Consider the following 16,595-nt stretch of genomic DNA (forward strand, 5'->3'; position numbering starts at 1 on the left):
ACGGGGGAGCCGCGGACTTCGATCCTGTGCCGTGAGGACGGGTAAGTACTTCGAACTAAGGTAGTTCGAGTTCAGCTACGTTATTTGCATAGCTGAACTTGCGTACCTTAGTTCGAACCCCCCCCCCCCCTAGTGTAGAGGCCAAAGTCACATGCCTCTGTAGCCATAACTCAGAGGTTGTTTGCAGCATCCCTAGGAAGACTTCTCTGTGGATGATAAACATCTTCTGAGACCTATTGTTCTCTCTAATGTCTCTTCCTCACAGCGAGCCATCTAGATTGATTGCATTCTGTCTGGTGGGCATTCCCCAGGTGTAAACACACTTGTAATTGATACATAGTCAATATTCCTAACTTCAGATATGAAAATTATACATGCATTATCATATTTGTAATCATATTCAGTAAATCATAACCTTTCCAGTGATATCTCACATGCCTTATCTTGCACAAAATACATCATAATTATGCCATACTCATCTCATAGCAATATCTATGAAGAATACGGAGTGTAGTGTAAGACTGAAATTAACATAGTAGTTTTCAGTCACAGAGCTCCTACAAACAAGCCAACTTTGAAGTGTAAAGCCTGCTGCTACAGCGCTGAGAGAATACCGATGCTTGAATTTGAAATTCAAAGCAACCTGCAAGTTATCAGTGGTGCTATGTGCCTGACCTTAGCAGGTGACAAATTCATGATACAGTTTGCAGTGACAAAAATCACATCATTTACAGTACACAGTTTCCAATGTGGGCAAAATGCCAAGGCCTCACCTGCAGATTCATCCTGATTCCTACATGTTGGCCACCTCCGGCTCTCAAGTGTGCAAGTGGATATTGGAGATTCCAGTAGCATCCCTGGCATTTATTGCTGGGATGTGGAAGTGTGCCCAGGCCTTATGATGCCATACACAATGTGGCATTGCAAGTGCTCACATGCAGTGAAGATCTGGGGGCCTGGTTATATCATCCGGGCGTCCTATACCTCTTCACAGGCACCTGTGTTGAGACCTAATGCTACACTTGTTCCCCAGATTTCCATAGCTTGTGCTTTAGATCATATATTCTTTTTCTTCAGTTGTGATTGGGGCATGTCACCAGTTTTCCCTTCTCTTGGAAACCTTCCGTCTATTCTTCCTTAATGTTCTCCAAAGATATGCGCTCTGTGTTCACCATATGATCATATGCACACATGCTGTCACCCCTCAAACTCTTCTTCCCAAGACTGGGAGAGGATTGTGGAGCGTGGTGGTGGGGAACCAGAGGTCACACACTGAATCTTGGGCCTTGCAACCAAATAGCTTGGTAGAAACCCCTGATTGTCTTGAACTGGCTTTGGGTGAAATATTCGTGAGTGTTTAGTTTAGAGGAAAAAGTTGGAGGCAGTTAGAGAAAATGAGTTAAAGAATACAACCTGGCAGATCCCTATAGCAAAACAAAGGTAGCGCTTCTGTAGACAGAATGTTAGCTGACAGCTCCACTGCTTTAGGTAGACAAACTCTAGAGAAGAAGGTTATTTTCAGGTAGCAAAATCATAATCAACAGTGCATTCGATTTTCCTGCCTTGTGGCTTTTAAAGGAGGGGAAAAAAAGTGAAAGGTACAAGAAATTCTAATTTAATCAGATAACTTATTGACACAAATTATATCTAAGCAGCCATTTTATCTGGCTTTGCACAGCCTGGATTCTAATCTCATCCAAATTTTGTTACTGCATTTCAAACAGCTAATGTTTTAAGTAATCTACGGGCTTTGCACCAAGAGAGAAAAAGGCCAGTCTGTTCAAATTTAAGAGAACATAATTCTGCAATTCTCTTTTATAAATAATGCAAGACTATTCTAACTCTATCCCACAGCATTTACATATTTAATGTCATTTCACAGCATTTTTAGACTTGGTTACAAATACTCCAGATGCAGGAGATCCTGTCCGCATGTTCATGGAATGACCTGCAGGATAGCTTGACCTTTAGTGGGAAGGTTTGTTTTCCTTTCTTGTGGCTCATAAGTGTTCTCAGTCAACATTATAGGAGTGAGACACATTCACAGATGCCTGCAGCATAGATGGTGACATTGCCAAGGTTATGATGACTTATTTTGGGTAGCATCTTGTGACTACAGCCCAGATCCTACAACTGCCGGTGAGCAGATGGATTCCTGAGCCTGCATGGAACTTCGCTGATGGAAGTCAAATCAGTTGCTGCCAAATCTAACAGACCTTCTTAACAAAACCTCCCATGCCCTGTTTTTAAGGCGATCATTTGCGGTCCGTGGGGCTCTGGGAGTTTGTTTGCCTGGATACAATTGCAGGATCAGGGCCTCAGTCAGAAAATCCTCACTGAATTAAACACTGTAACCTTGGTGGGTCAATATCCAATGGTGATATTTTTCATTAAATGAAAGGAGGTCAAGAATTCTCTTTAGATCATTCTAGTGGACGGGCAAGTGAGGCTATAAGGGTACGTCACAGGGTGACACTGGACCTTTAAGAGGGAGCAGGGCCAGTGCGCTTATGCCACATCAGCTGACCCATATTAGGCTTAAAAAGAGAGTCAGTGTCAGGGAAAGAAAGTGAGACCCAGTGAGGAAGACTTGGCGAGTCAAGCCAGGAAGAAGGACTAGAATCCCCTGGGAGGAAAGGCAGTGAGAGCCTGAGATGCAAAAGGGAAAAAGAGGCCTGGGAGTTATGGCCCAGGGCCGGGGAGTTAAGAACTGCGGCAGGGGAAGAGGGGGGTGGATGTTTTGCCTCTGTTTGAGCAATAAAACTGCCTAAAAGACTGTGGGCCTGGTTGTGGATCCTTTGCAAGCTGGGGACAGGCTCTGCCTTGTTACAGGGCTCTTATGATCAGGACAGGGACTGTTAAAAAGACATCTTCAGTGTCTCCCATTACGAATAGGATCAGTTTTACACAGGCCTCAAAGGAGACTTTTCTGATTGCCACCAGCCCAGCAACTGTTGTCTGGAAACCAAGCTATGTCCTTTCTGCTTCCCACTGTCCACCTTCACAACAACCAGCAGCAACAACAGCTCAGGGATCTGAGCCTCGCTGGTGATTTTGCTGCCTGCAGGATAGCGTATTGTTTTCCCTTGCACCGGGCTGTATTGGAGGTGCAGTGTTGACAAGAGAAAATCCTATTTGGTGATTAAAATGTGCAAATCTGACTTTGGAGATAAACAGGAAGCGGATACAGAAGGATGGTCTTGTGGCTGGGCAGTAGATGCTATGTGTGGCTTAAGCTGGTAATTGAACCGCTCTGTGTTTTCAATTTCAAAGTGACGACCTACCTTGTTGTACAGGCAACGATCAGAGAAATGGTACCATCCCAACCACTGCCGGGACAAATACCTCTGGGCCCTAAGGCTGTGAGAAGAGACAGCCAGAGGGAACAAGCATCTTACTTCATAAACATCTCAAAAGGAAGGCTCTGAAGCCACAGGAGAGAGCCCAGTTCCAGAACTGAGGTGCTCTCCCCACTGTAGCTCTGCTCTGCTCTGGGGAACATACAGCAGGGGCTGTCAGAGGGACATGACCACGACAAGAGGAGACAGTGGACTGAGAGAGCAGGTCCATCAGCTCCAGTTGTACCTGGAGGAGCTACTAATCAAGTTAGTCAAGGCAGCAGCCTTCTTTGCGGTAGGCGTTGCACAAACTCATAACAAAAAAGCAGGCATCTCTAGGTGTGACCACAATGCAAGTAATGTGTATTGATTTATCTGGGGGCAGATAGTGAACACTTTCCTCATATGGGTGAGAAGTTTCCCCCAGGAGTAGTTCCATTGACCTCACTGAGTTTACTTGCGTACGTGCTCTGCAGTGGAAATCAGAAGCCCGCGATCTGGCCCTTATTTAGCAGTCTGTGTTTGGTGGCCACCTCCACGGCCTGAGATCCATGCAGCTCAGTCACAGGCTCCCCTGTCAGTCCAATAACCAGGCTGCATAACGTCGTATCCTTTTTGTTCCCGACCACACCATCTATTCGTTCCAATGCCTGGCCACACTGATAACTCATAGCTGGGCTTTGAGGCTCTGCTGCCCCTGAGACTGAAGCCGTGTGCCAGAAAGTGAACTATCCCCCGGAGGATGGAGGAACAAACACATTTCTCTTGGATTCCCAGGCAGAGTGGGTGAGGCAGCCTGTTCGTGCACAGGTGAAATGAGCAGACTGTGCTGGCCCTGGACCCAGAGTCGGCGGGTGAAAACTTTCCCAATCGCCCGGCATCTCTGGGCAGTACTGAGTTGAGCCTCCCGCACCAGCCCCCTGGCAGGGACACATTGGCACTAAAAAAGCTGAGTCAAGTCCTTGTTGAATCAATGGGATGTTGATTCTTGTGGGCCATTAAGCAATTATGCTGAGGTGGCATCATTAAACATGTTGAATTTTTTATTCAGTGTCAAGATAAAAGTCAGTACAATGAAAGAAGTGGTAACACTTTGCTCTCCTAGAGGTCCTTCCATTCAGAGTGGACAGGGTCACTCAGTACCCAAGACACCTCTCAAAGCTCTTTATAAATATTAATGTGAAGTCATATCATCCCCATTTTACAGCTGGGAAAACTGAGGCAAAGAAAGATCAACGGTCTTATCAACCTCACATAGAAAGTCTGTAGCAGAGGTGGGAAGAAAACTCACTTCTCCCAGTCCAATTCCTTAAACACAAGATCTTCTACAAAGCCACCATGGAGATAAAGACTCACCTTGCTAGTTGAGGATCTGGCCCAGAAACTGTAGGCTACCTATATGGAACAGACAGATTCCATAGATGCCATTTTGTATGTCTTTGTTAGAGGTCAGACCTTTGTCTAGCACCATATAGAATACCTAAAATAGATGCATAAGAGAACAAAAGGTTCATCCCTTTTCAAGAAGTCTCTATGATGTCGGTGGCATTTTTTCCTGCTTTGCTAGAAAACCTATTTGAAAAAGTTAAAATGACACGGGCTAGTCCAAAACCAAAATGGCTTCTGTCTTCCCAATTTTTTGAGGCTACCTTGAATTGCAATACAAGGTCTAGTGGTTCTGAAGACAGCCTGAGTATTCGGGGTGACTTAACAGCTGATGCAAAGGAACAAGGGAGAACAATTTTAACCACATTTAAAAGTGGCCAAATGTTTATTAGGTTTAAGAACAATGTAAATGCCCGGGTGAAATCCTGGTCCCACTGACGTCATTGGGAGTTTCTCCACTCAATTCAGTGGGGCCAGGATTTTACCCATGCTTTTCTGCGAAGGCTGTCAACAAGGATGCCAACAGGTTCCAACTATGGTGGAGGGGTTGGAACGTGAACAATGGAACGAAACAACTTAATCCACATAAGCCATCAGCCTTCTGATGGAAACAGCTTTTGGTCAGTATCAACACAAGCAGCAACCTCGAGGCAAAAGGCTCCAAATATTGAGTCTTTTGAGTCATCCATTCCCCACTCTGTTATTTGCTACTGCTTTCTATAGGTGGGGGGATTTAGTTAGGAGATTTCTCATACATTAAATTCATATGCAGGGCTGGATTGTGAAGCCTGTACTAACAATAGTGACTTTTCATAGGGGTACTCTTGTGAGTTTTCCCCACTACAGTGAATAAGGGGTTGAGAATTGCTGGCTTTAGTCTCATACGTTTTAAGGCAAGAAGGAACCATTGTGATGATCTAGTCTGATCTCCTGCATAGCACAAGCCGGAGAACTTTATCCACTGATTCCCACATCAACCTCAGTTTGACCTAGAGCATTATGTTCTATAAAGATATCCAGACTCATTGTAGGTTGCACTAGTTGTGTTACTAATCTCTGCTCAGTAACATACCTCACTGTATGTGTTGTTTTTCATCGCAGACCCCTCTCCTATGCACTGAGTTTGGATGGTTTTTTTTCTTCTTCTTCTTTTCTTTCGTTACAGCCTTTCCGTTGCTGTAAGTACCCCTCCGCATGCTTCCATGCTGCTCTTACAGTTCAGAAAGCAGCATGTGGCAAATGTCACCTTGTGTTTATAGAGCCGTCAGTCTTGCTAAGATGCACAATAAAGTAGTGTGTGTGTTGGCTAAGGTGAAATGTTATTACAACCAAGTACAAAATTTGTATTGGGAGGATAATCGCCCATCCACCCAAGTAAGTGAAGCACTAAGGAAAGAACTTTCATTTTCTCCAGTTGTTTCAAAGTGGAAGATTGATGTCCTTTGTCTGAGAACATGGGCCTCTACTGTAGAGTTTATTCGCCAGATAGATCCTTGCAGCTCGTGGACTAGCGTGGACTACAAAACCTGGGGCTGAATTTTTCAGCTCTCTTCCTTCTCTTCCTGGTGCTAGACTGGTGAGCGTGCGCCCAATTCACAGAACGTACAAGTATGTTGCAGCCCCAGCGAGAGGGGGCTGGCTCTTTAGCACAAACCATGGCAGCTCGTGATTTTAGCCCTGGAGATCCTCAGTTCAGTCCCCAATGTTAGCTAAGATGGTGGCTGTAACACTGGCACTTAACCTTGACCTGCAGGGGGAGGCAGGATGTTAACACAAATAGACAGATGTTCTGGAGTTGTGCAGCTCTTGCTAGCAAGCATCATGGCCTAGGACATTGATTTAACAAAACCTCCTCCCTCACCCTCAAAGCCAAGCCCTGATCGGTGTTGACACTGCAGTAAGCAGGCTCTTTGCTGGGTCTGTTGCAGAAGTGAGGGGCTCAGTTCCTCTTCTTCAGGAGGGAGCCACAGAGCTGGTTCTCCCACAGATCAGCTCCCTGCCTCTCCGAGGTATACGATACAGAGCCTCACCCTCCCATGGCTAGGGCGACAGAAATGACTGCAGATCTAAAGAGTGAATGGCATCCCCTGCACAACTCCTGCCAGGGGGAAAGAGGGGAGGCTGAGAGTCCTTAAGCACATATTTAAACCGGGGGGAGGTCTGAGGGACTCTCTCTCCTCTCCCTCCCCCTCTTCAGCTGTCCTGACGATGGGTGGGTTCTTTACCCCCAGGGCCTGGTTGCATCTCACAGGCTGGCTAACAGGCATGCTTCAGAGCTATCTACTGGCCAAGAGCTATCTCTGCCCCCCTCCCCGGCCCCGGTCCATTCAGTCTCCCTGTCTGTCAGCGAGCGGGGCAAGCACTCCCTGGGCCATCAGAGAAGTTCCCCCTGAGCTCACACCATCCCCAGTCCCGGGGCTGCCACACGCAGCCGCTGAGGCAGACTCCGAGTCCCACCACATAGGCACAACATAGCTGCCACTAATGGTAGGCCCCTGTGATGAGAATATAAACCTCACACTGGGATACACGGGGTTAAGAAGCAGATCCGGGCCCAGGGGATGCCACACCTGCAGCACCTACTCCAGCTGGAGAAGGAGCTTAAAAGAGAGCCAGACCGGATAGGAGGACAGACCTGCCTTAAGAGCTCCTGAGCAAGGACACAGCAGAAGTCCTTACTGCAAGGAAGGGGCTTGCAAGGGACAGCTACACAGGCCCTAGATGAAGGAGCAGGGAGGAGACCCTCGTGAGAGACAGCGGGGAGCTGTCTCTCTTGGGACCACTGTCAGGGGGTGCTGGAGACAGAGGGAGAGTTGTGACCCAGGTACCTAAGCGGGTAAATGCTGCCTGTCACACCCCCACTCCTCATTCTGAGTGGCCTCTGCAGCAGTGAAGCCCAGACTGAGCACAGAGGGCTCCATGAATGTGCCTGTGGCAAGGTCTGGCCCTAAACCAGACTCCCCACCAGAGTTCCTAAATCTGAACTGAGGGAACCAGTGACTAACCGGAACCCAGACAGCATTAGAAACACAGCAGGTCACTGATCAAAGGCAGATTCCGGCTTGTATGGGGAGGCGGGAATTAATCACAATCTGCTGCTCTGCCTGGGGATCCAAGAGGAATGTGTGTGTTCCTCCGTCCTCCGGGGGATAGTTCACTTTCTGACACACGGCTGCAGTCTCAGGGGCAGCAGAGCCTTAAAGCCCAGCTATGAGTTATCAGTGTGGCCAGGCATTGGAACGAATAGATGGTGTGGTCAGGAACAAAAAGGATACGACGTTATGCAGCCTGGTTATTGGACTGACAGGCCCTTAACCTTTTCAAGGGTAATAAATAATTATTGTAGCCTCAACAGCCTTTTGCGGTTCCAGAGAGACTGATTAATGGCTGGCAGTGTGCTCTCAGAGGAGAAAGGGGCTAGGAAACTGTTTCTCTTCAAAGCTAGGCAGGAGAAGGTTTAACAGGGTTTACACAGCAGAGAGCAGTTGGGTTAGCTTTGGTAGCACAGTTCATTTTGATGGTACTGGCTAGCTGTTCAGCTACCATCTCAGTAACACCAACCTTTTTTCAGTCTGAAAAGTAATAGGAATATGAATTGCATTCATTAAAAACTAATGCACACTGAGGCCCTCGCCATCCATGAGTGTATTATGCAGCAGCGCCTAGAGGTGCAAGGCACTCTTAAAAACTCACAGGAGAGGACAGTCTCTGCACCAAAGAGCTTCTAATCTAAATAGACCCCATATAGAAATGGTGGGCAAATGGAAATGTGGCATTATCCCTATTTTATAGTTGGGGGACTGAGGCAGAGAGATATGAACTGGCTTGTCCAAGGTCACATGGGGTGGGTGAGGTTTCTTAGGATAAGGAATTCGACCAGATCCCCCGTGTCCCAGAGCTTGGGGATAATTTCATTTCCTGTTAAAGCTTTGCTTCATAGTAAATGCACTTTTGTAGCCAGTCACAATGCACACACCTGGGCTTAACACATTCATACGTGATTTGATTCAGAAATGTAATAAGATGTTGTCAACAGAGTGGCAATTAAAACCATTGGATCATTGAGAGGCTTTCAGGAATAAACATATGGTGCTAGTGTTGCTAGTGTTATTCAGGGACCACAATCAGATTACTGTTATTATTGTATTATTATTAAACTGGGCACAAGCATCCCACCTGGTTGTAGGAATTGGTAAGTTAAAACCAAGAACACAATTTCCTGCCTTTTAGCAAGACTCCCAAAAGGAAATGGAATTTGCCTAACTGACCCTGTGAGCATTCGAAATAGTGTTTACTTACATTGCAATGCTGTGGGTTTGCTGTTTGTTAGGGAAAGCCACCTAATGTCTGACGAGATATTTGTCTCCTGTATGCATCAGGCCAGATGCTCAGTGGGTGTACATCAGTGTAATTCCCTTGAAGTCAATGGAGCTATGCTGATTGACACCAGTTGAAGATCCAACCGCAGATTTGTACTACTTCATTGAACAGGAGGCATTACAGTTTTGATGCCATGACCCCTGATGGCCTAGTTGAGTCTGATTACATCACTTTAAATATATCCAGAAACAGGGCCTGAAGAATAGGTTTGATGCTCCATTTTCTTTAGCTTTCTGTAACGTCTATGACATTCTCTGACCATGACCCAGTTGTTTTCTTCTGTTGATGGTAGTTTGTATTTAATAAGTCTCAGGAAGGAATTCTAACCAGTCTCCTCCTTTATTAAAGCTGTATTTCCATTGAAAGTAGGCATATGTTTTGTGGCTATAGGGTCAGATTCTTAGCGGGTGTAAATCAGCATATCTACGTTGACTTCCAGTGTTGCCAGCTCTAGTGATTTTATTGTGAATCTTACAGTATTTGATCATTTTCTTAAAGGTTCACTCCCAGAGTCTCATTGCTTTGTGCAAATCTTCGCTTTCATTAAAAAATGTTTCTAGTCCTCATGGTTGTGGGAGAAAGCATGAAAACATAAACCAAAATCCAGATGTTAAAAAAACAAACAAACCTCAAAATGGATTGTTTTTGAGAACTCTTGTGGTTTTTAGGACAATCTCCTTATTCTGGGGGACCTGACTTGTGAGTTCTGACCATGTAGGGTTTGGAATAGTGCACTGCAGTGTTGCTGCCACTGACTGACACCAGCTGAGGATCTGACCTATGGGCTGGAGTGGATCTGAGCAATGGAACATGCATTAGTAGAAATGATATGGGAAGCACGAAGTAAAAATTTCCAAGACTTCTCTTGAGATACTCATTGATAGGGATGCAGTCACAGCTGACAAGTCTCAGTAAACCGGTGGAGCAATGAAAAGGCTGTTCTCTGAGTCCAGAGTATAGATAATATGACAATGGCATGCCCCGGGGCTATCTTTGCTCTTGAAGGAGTCTCCGCTGTCTTTGGGAGGCTCACTGGTTCATAAATGCTAGCTTCTCCATCACTCCACTGAAAATGGAACGGTGCTGAAACAGAATGTGCTAATTTGGCACAGGCCATCAGCAAGGGCAGCTCCTTTGAAGTCATCTTCACAGGGGATTGTACATTCACATGTACTTTGAGTGACACCCCACACATTCAAACTTCTGCCTGCCCAACCTCTAAAACACATCCATGTTTTAAAATGATTTGGACATGGAGCAGAATTTCTCAGCTAGCCGGAAGCCACCATGCTCCAGATCCCATGCTGGGTGAAGAAAGGAGAAGAAGGAGTTTGCAGCTTTCCTGCTATTTAATTGGTTGGAACCTAGGCCATTCACTAAAGAGACTAGATAACTTGCCCATGGTCACGCAGGACGTCTGTGGCATAACAGAGCCCAGGTCTGCTGACTCCTATCCTTTGCCTCAAGCAAAAGACCCTTCTTGCCATCAGAGATTAAGATGAACGATAAAATTTTTAAAAGTACCGAAGTCCCCAAGCCTCTTTTGCAAATGAGACGTTTGCTCCTAAGTCAGTGCAGTGTTTTTGAAAATTTTAGTCCTTATCTGCATCTACCTCTTGCCACAGTGCTATATACACAATTATACATTGACTGTCCTGCTGGTCAGGCCTGCAGTGTGTAGCATTCTATTTCCTTTGCGTGCGAGTGCATGATGGGTTTATATCTTGCTGGATCTATTCTACCAAAGTACCTGGTAATGTAAAGACATTCTGTTGCTTGTGTTCCTCATGGTGCCCCCTCTTCCTTTCATAGATAAAACTTAGCCTCACTGGCTGTGAAGGAGGCACACCAAAGCTGTAAATTATGTCAGTCTGGGGACGGAACATTCCGTCGAATCAGGCAGTTTCATGCCATTCAGCAGTAAATCTGATCTGATTTATGTCAGCATAATGCATATGGCTTCCTTCGACAAGCTGATCTGTGACAAGCTCGTTAGAGCAGAGATGTGTGCGTGATGCCAATTACAAAGGGACGGATGTGTCTCCAGCTCGACAGTATGTAGCCATAGGAGGTTGAACAAAATATTGCCTCTTGTTTATGTGTCTCGTGTGCCAAGAGCTGTATTTCATACACGTACGGTATGTGATTTCCGTGAACAACTACACGTAAATCCCCATTCCCAGCTAGAGCCATTGGACATCCCAGGCCAGCCACACAGGATTTGTTCTTTGTCTTGGATGGATATATAATCTGAGCAGCCAGCTATGTATTAACCAGCAGTTCTGGGGGGAAGAAGTCCCACAGCTCTTAGAATATACAACGTGAGTCATATCTTTCAAAGGTCCAGAATAAAACATGAGGAGAGAGATCACAGGTGGGAATGGATGATACCTGAAATCTGTATCTGAAGAGAAATCAAAGTCACACCTCAGGGGTTTGAGTAAAACCACTCACGCAGAGATTTGGAAGGAATGCTGTTTTCCACCTCAATTTACTGCCATCCCACACACACTGGAGAGTAACTGCATTGGTGGCTCTGTCCCCATAATTCACTAGCATACGCAATCAGAATACAGAGAAATTAGGTCACCGGGAAAGTTTACTTCCATGCATTTATTTGGGTTCCTTGGTGTTTCTATTGGGCCTTGTTTGTAAGTAACATTCATTTAGACTTGTTGTAACCTTATTGTTCTTTGTTTAATTATTTGCTTTCTGAATGCTACTGTTACTTAGCTCTTGGATCGTGTTTTCTATCCTTTGATCTCAAAGTGTGGATGTATCGTTACGATTTCCATTTGACAGGGAAACCAAGGCACAGGGAGAGTAAATGAGTTCACACAGCAAGTCAGAGCTGGAAATAGAGCCCAGGTCTTCTGAGTGCCAGTTGGGCAGCCTGTCCATTAGCCTATGCAGTCTTTGTTTTTCTATAGCACTTTTTATCTGGTAATCTCAGAGCAGTTCATACACCTCAATTAGTTAATCCCTGCACCATCCCATTGAGGTAGGAGATTGTCATTGTGTCCCCATTTTACAGGGTGGGTAAACTGAGGCATGAAAAGGTTAGTGAGGTTACATAGAGATCATCCACTGGGACCAGCATCCAGGAGTCCTGAATCCCAGAGAGCAGTTGTAACCACAAGGCTACTCTGCCAACTGTGATGTAATATCAAAGAGGTTTGTGTAAGGATGAATTCCTCTAACAGTATCACCCTTAATGTGTGCTGTCCATGGTTCTGGCCAAATGCTGCATTTTGCCATCAGACTGACAGCACATCCTTAACAGCTCTGCAAAGGGTTTCACAATAAGAGAACTGCTGTAAGATTTCTCCTTAAAATCACTACATGCTGCAGAATTCATCCTACAGCTCTTTACCTGCCATGTCTGCATGAGCGGAGCTGCAGGTGATTTTTTTTTAAAAAAAGAGGGAGGGGGAAGGGAAGGATTTAACCTATGGATCAAATTGTTCCATTCTCCCCTAGTCAACACTAAGCATTTTGCACCATGAATAGATTCTTAAATCCACATTGCTGTTTTCCCAGATTCATTCATGGTTGATCCATTTGACCTTATCAAAATAATGTATCCAACCCATAGGAAAATACCCTTACCCCAATTAAGTCAGTATTTTATACAGTAATAAGCAATTCTATGGCATGCATCACCACAGTATCTTGTGTACCTTTTCTCCATAAGCCAGCAGGAAGTTCTGGTTTTTGTTCCACATTCTGCAACAGATTTGCAGTGAAACTGTGGGCAAGTCACTTAACCTCTCTGTGCCTCATATTCACCATCTACAGAATGGGGATAATGCTTTGTAAAGCACGTGGCGACTGGGGATTGTATGTGTGCTAAATATTGTTATAGCAAAGATACAGCAGATATAAATAGAGTTTTGAGGGGGTGGGTTTAAAGATTTTAAATAATGCCTGTAAAGGTGTTGATATATTTGATATAATTGCAGGATTTCTTTAAATGCAATTAACTGAGACTGTATGGCTTGTATAGGTATAGATATAGTACGCAGAACAGGTCTAACACATCTATCGTTACTACATTTTTACTCAAGTGTGTTTAAAACAGTACAAAACCTGTTCACCTAACTGTCTGTCTAACATCTAACTTAATCTGTCAAGCCAAGAAATTTAGCACAATTCAGGGTAGTATCTAAGGGTCTGAGCCAGCCAAGTTCTTAGGCACCTGTTTAAAATTAAACAAGTGCTTTTGCACTTCACCGAACCAGGGCCTAGGTGCTGTTGTATGCACCGTTGCTGAGTCTTCAGGCTGATTGGAAGTGCATGCTGAATGCCAGGGCATAAGACGGAGTTCTCGGAGCGGAAAGGGGCGATTCATCAAAGTTTTACCTATTGCTTATCTAAGCACCTTAATTAGATTTCACTGTTCTAAATAAGACCTTATTGGAGGAACCCATCGCATTTATTACAAGGCTGCTGAGTGGAGAAATCATCTCGAGCTGTCAGCTGGTGGTTCGGCTCCGGCTGCTCCATCTGGGTCCCAGCTGGAAGTGTGGTTCATGAGACCATTGCCCTGTACGCACACTTCCACAGGCTACTTCTTCCTTACGTTTGATTCTGCTGTTCCAATGGTCCCTGGAAACTAACAGCATGTGATCTACGCACCCCGGCACTATGATTTCAAAAACCATATCTTGTGTATGGGATACACTGGCAAACTGGACAGCACCAGCAGGGGACTGAAATGCTGAGACCCTGTTGGTTTTGCAGCACTGCCAGGCTTTCATTAGGATAGAGAATATTCCCATTGATCATAACCCATCTAAACCAAACGGTCTGGGTGTATTGGATGGATAGAATAGAAGTGAGGATGTTAGTGCACTCTCTAGAGGGCCTTTAAGCATTCAGTAGGTTTCACTAGCACGTGAGAAACCAGAAAATCAAGAAACTGGGTCACCAGGATTCATTCATTTGCTGTGTATATTTTCAGCTGGGCTTTGATTGCTGTTCAGACTAGCATGTTTAAGCTTGCATTCCGTCCTTCCGAATATTGTAATATCCTGAATTCCTGCTCTCGCTGCTCCTTACAATCTTATCATAAATCTTAATATAATATATATAGTATATATCAGTGGTTCCCAAACTTTAACAACCTGTGAACCCTTGTCACTAAAATGTCAAGTCTCATGAACCCCTTCCTAAAAATGAATATTTCCAGGGATTTTCTCCTTTACCTGAGTATAAATTATAAAAGCAGTGATCTTGGAAATATAAAATTTGTTTTTATGACATGCTTATTACCCACTGTTTATTATTAATTATTATTTATCATTACAGTATTTTTATTACATTATGAAAACGGCAGCACTCTTCCAAGATCTCACTTTCGTAGCTTGTATCACTTTGAGTAAGCCTGTCATAAGACAAGGCTCCTATGTTTCATGAAGGAGTATCAGATTTGAAACATCATGAAGGTATTTAAGAAGCCAACTCAAAGAGTTCCTCCTACACAAGCATTCAGGTCTTGAGTAGTCCAGGCAAACAATGCAGGTTACAACAAAGCTTAAACTTGTTCTTCATAATAATTTAATTTAAAAAATAGCAAAAAATGTTCACCTCCCTTTCCATTTCTTATAAGGAGTCTTGAAGTTTAAATCTCTTCAGTGTGATAGATATGCCTGCTTTGATCTGCTTAGCTCTTGGAAGTCTCGGGGTCCCTAGGGACAGCTCTGTCTGCCATTAGGGATTTTTTCCCTAGAACCTCCTGTAATATATCGTGAATCCCCAGGGGTTCACGAACCCCAGTTTGGGAACCACAGGTATATGCTGATGTAATAATTGGTCATATTTATATTGTAGTAGCACCTAGAGGATCAGACCAAAGCCAGACCCCCATTGTATTAGGCACCATGTGCCTGCACGTAATGAGAGACAGCTCTTGCCCCAAAGAGTTTACAGTCTAAATAGACAAGACAGGCAAAGGGTAAACAGGCACAGGGAGGTGAAGTGACTTTTGCCTACGATCACAAACCAGGTCAGTGGCAGAGCCAAGAATAGAAGAGTCCTCTGACTCCCACTCCAGTGCTCTATCCACTGGACAACACTGTCTCTGCCTTTGGTCCATAGGTGCTAGAACTAAGGGCGCGCAGCACCCCCTGGCTTGAAGCAGTTTCCATCATATACAGAGTTTATAGTTTGGCTCAATGACTCTGAGCACCCCCACTATACAAATTGTTCCAACACCCCTGCTTTGCTCTCTTCCCCTCCCCCCACTTAACTGCTTCTTTGCTTTCTTTTCCCTCTCTTGGTTTTGTGCCTTCTTTCGATTCACCAAATTCCCTCCCGCTTCTTCTGCAAATCTCTCCTGAAAAATCCTTCAACTCTCCCTCAATGTGAAATATCTCCCTCAATATAAATGCAAATTTCCTGCAATATGCCCCGTGTGATCCCCTTTGGTGGGTGATAATTTACATCAGAAATGCTAAACCACGAAACTGAGATTATAGAAAATCATACTGCACTAAACAAATTAATCTCATGTCATATTCAGCGTCTTTCACTTTTAATGTGCTTGGGTCTGTCATATAAAGTCTCTCCTATATTTTATGCCATGGAAAGTTACAAAGTTTTGGTTTTATATCTATGTAGATAAGTATTTTTACCTTGTGTTAATTTCAGATGTATACTGCAGATATTTTTTAAACCAGTGTTTTCTCCATAAAAGCTTGACCAAGGTAGAAGCAACACATAGTAAACTTTGTATATTCTTTTCTAGGTGGAAAAATTGGCTAAATACTTGGACCCAAATGACCTGGGAAGAATCAACTTCAAGGATTTCTGTCATGGAGTTTTTGCTATCAAAGGTAAATAATGCAGCTGTTATAAAAATGATAGAATTATAAAATATAATATAAAAGTTTAACTCAAGCATGTTTTCTTATGGCATGGGCCATCAGAAGATTTGATATTCACTAGGATAGATGCTGATGAATTGTACTTTGCTCTTCTGTCTCACTGAAGTATAATCAATAAGATGCTGATCCTGCAAAGAGTTAGGCACATGCTTAACTTAAAGCATGTGACTAGTCCCATTAAAGTCAACCAGACTGCTCACATCAAATTAAGTATGTGCATGAGTCTTTGTAAGACTGGGACCGTATTTCTTTAAACCACCTGTATATTTAGACAGGACATGGGATAAAGGGGTTGGTCTAAACATGAATGAATGCAGATGTGGAAAACTTTGACTATACCTGAAAAGTATCGGGTTATCAAGATCACTGGGAATTTTCCCTTCCGTCTACACTGGGTTAATAACCGTTACTCATGAATGGACTTTTCCTATACAGTTTCTCCAGCGTAAGAGACATGTTCTCAACTAACATCTATAGATATTTATATTTGAATTATATTTAAGTTCTCTACATTCCACAGACAGTTTTCCCAGGCAAAAGAGCTGTGGAGGCTTTGGTTAAAAATTCATAGAGCTGTGTGAAAGGAGTGAACAGTTTTCTGTGA

The 16,595-nt window shown here is 44.1% G+C and overlaps 1 protein-coding gene across 1 annotated transcript in view; it reads left to right on the top strand.

Moving 5' to 3' along the window:
- The window catches only part of LOC123347014 (rab11 family-interacting protein 4A-like), a 90,104-nt gene that overhangs the window by 55,779 nt on the left and 17,730 nt on the right, over positions 1-16,595 (top strand). Inside the window, exon 2 of the mRNA XM_044984440.1 lies at positions 15,853-15,940. Coding sequence (XP_044840375.1) covers positions 15,853-15,940 — 88 coding nt within the window. The remainder of the gene's footprint in view (positions 1-15,852; positions 15,941-16,595) is intronic.

The sequence above is a fragment of the Mauremys mutica genome, chromosome 12 (genome assembly GCF_020497125.1).
Source record: "Mauremys mutica isolate MM-2020 ecotype Southern chromosome 12, ASM2049712v1, whole genome shotgun sequence".
Taxonomy (NCBI): domain Eukaryota; kingdom Metazoa; phylum Chordata; order Testudines; family Geoemydidae; genus Mauremys; species Mauremys mutica.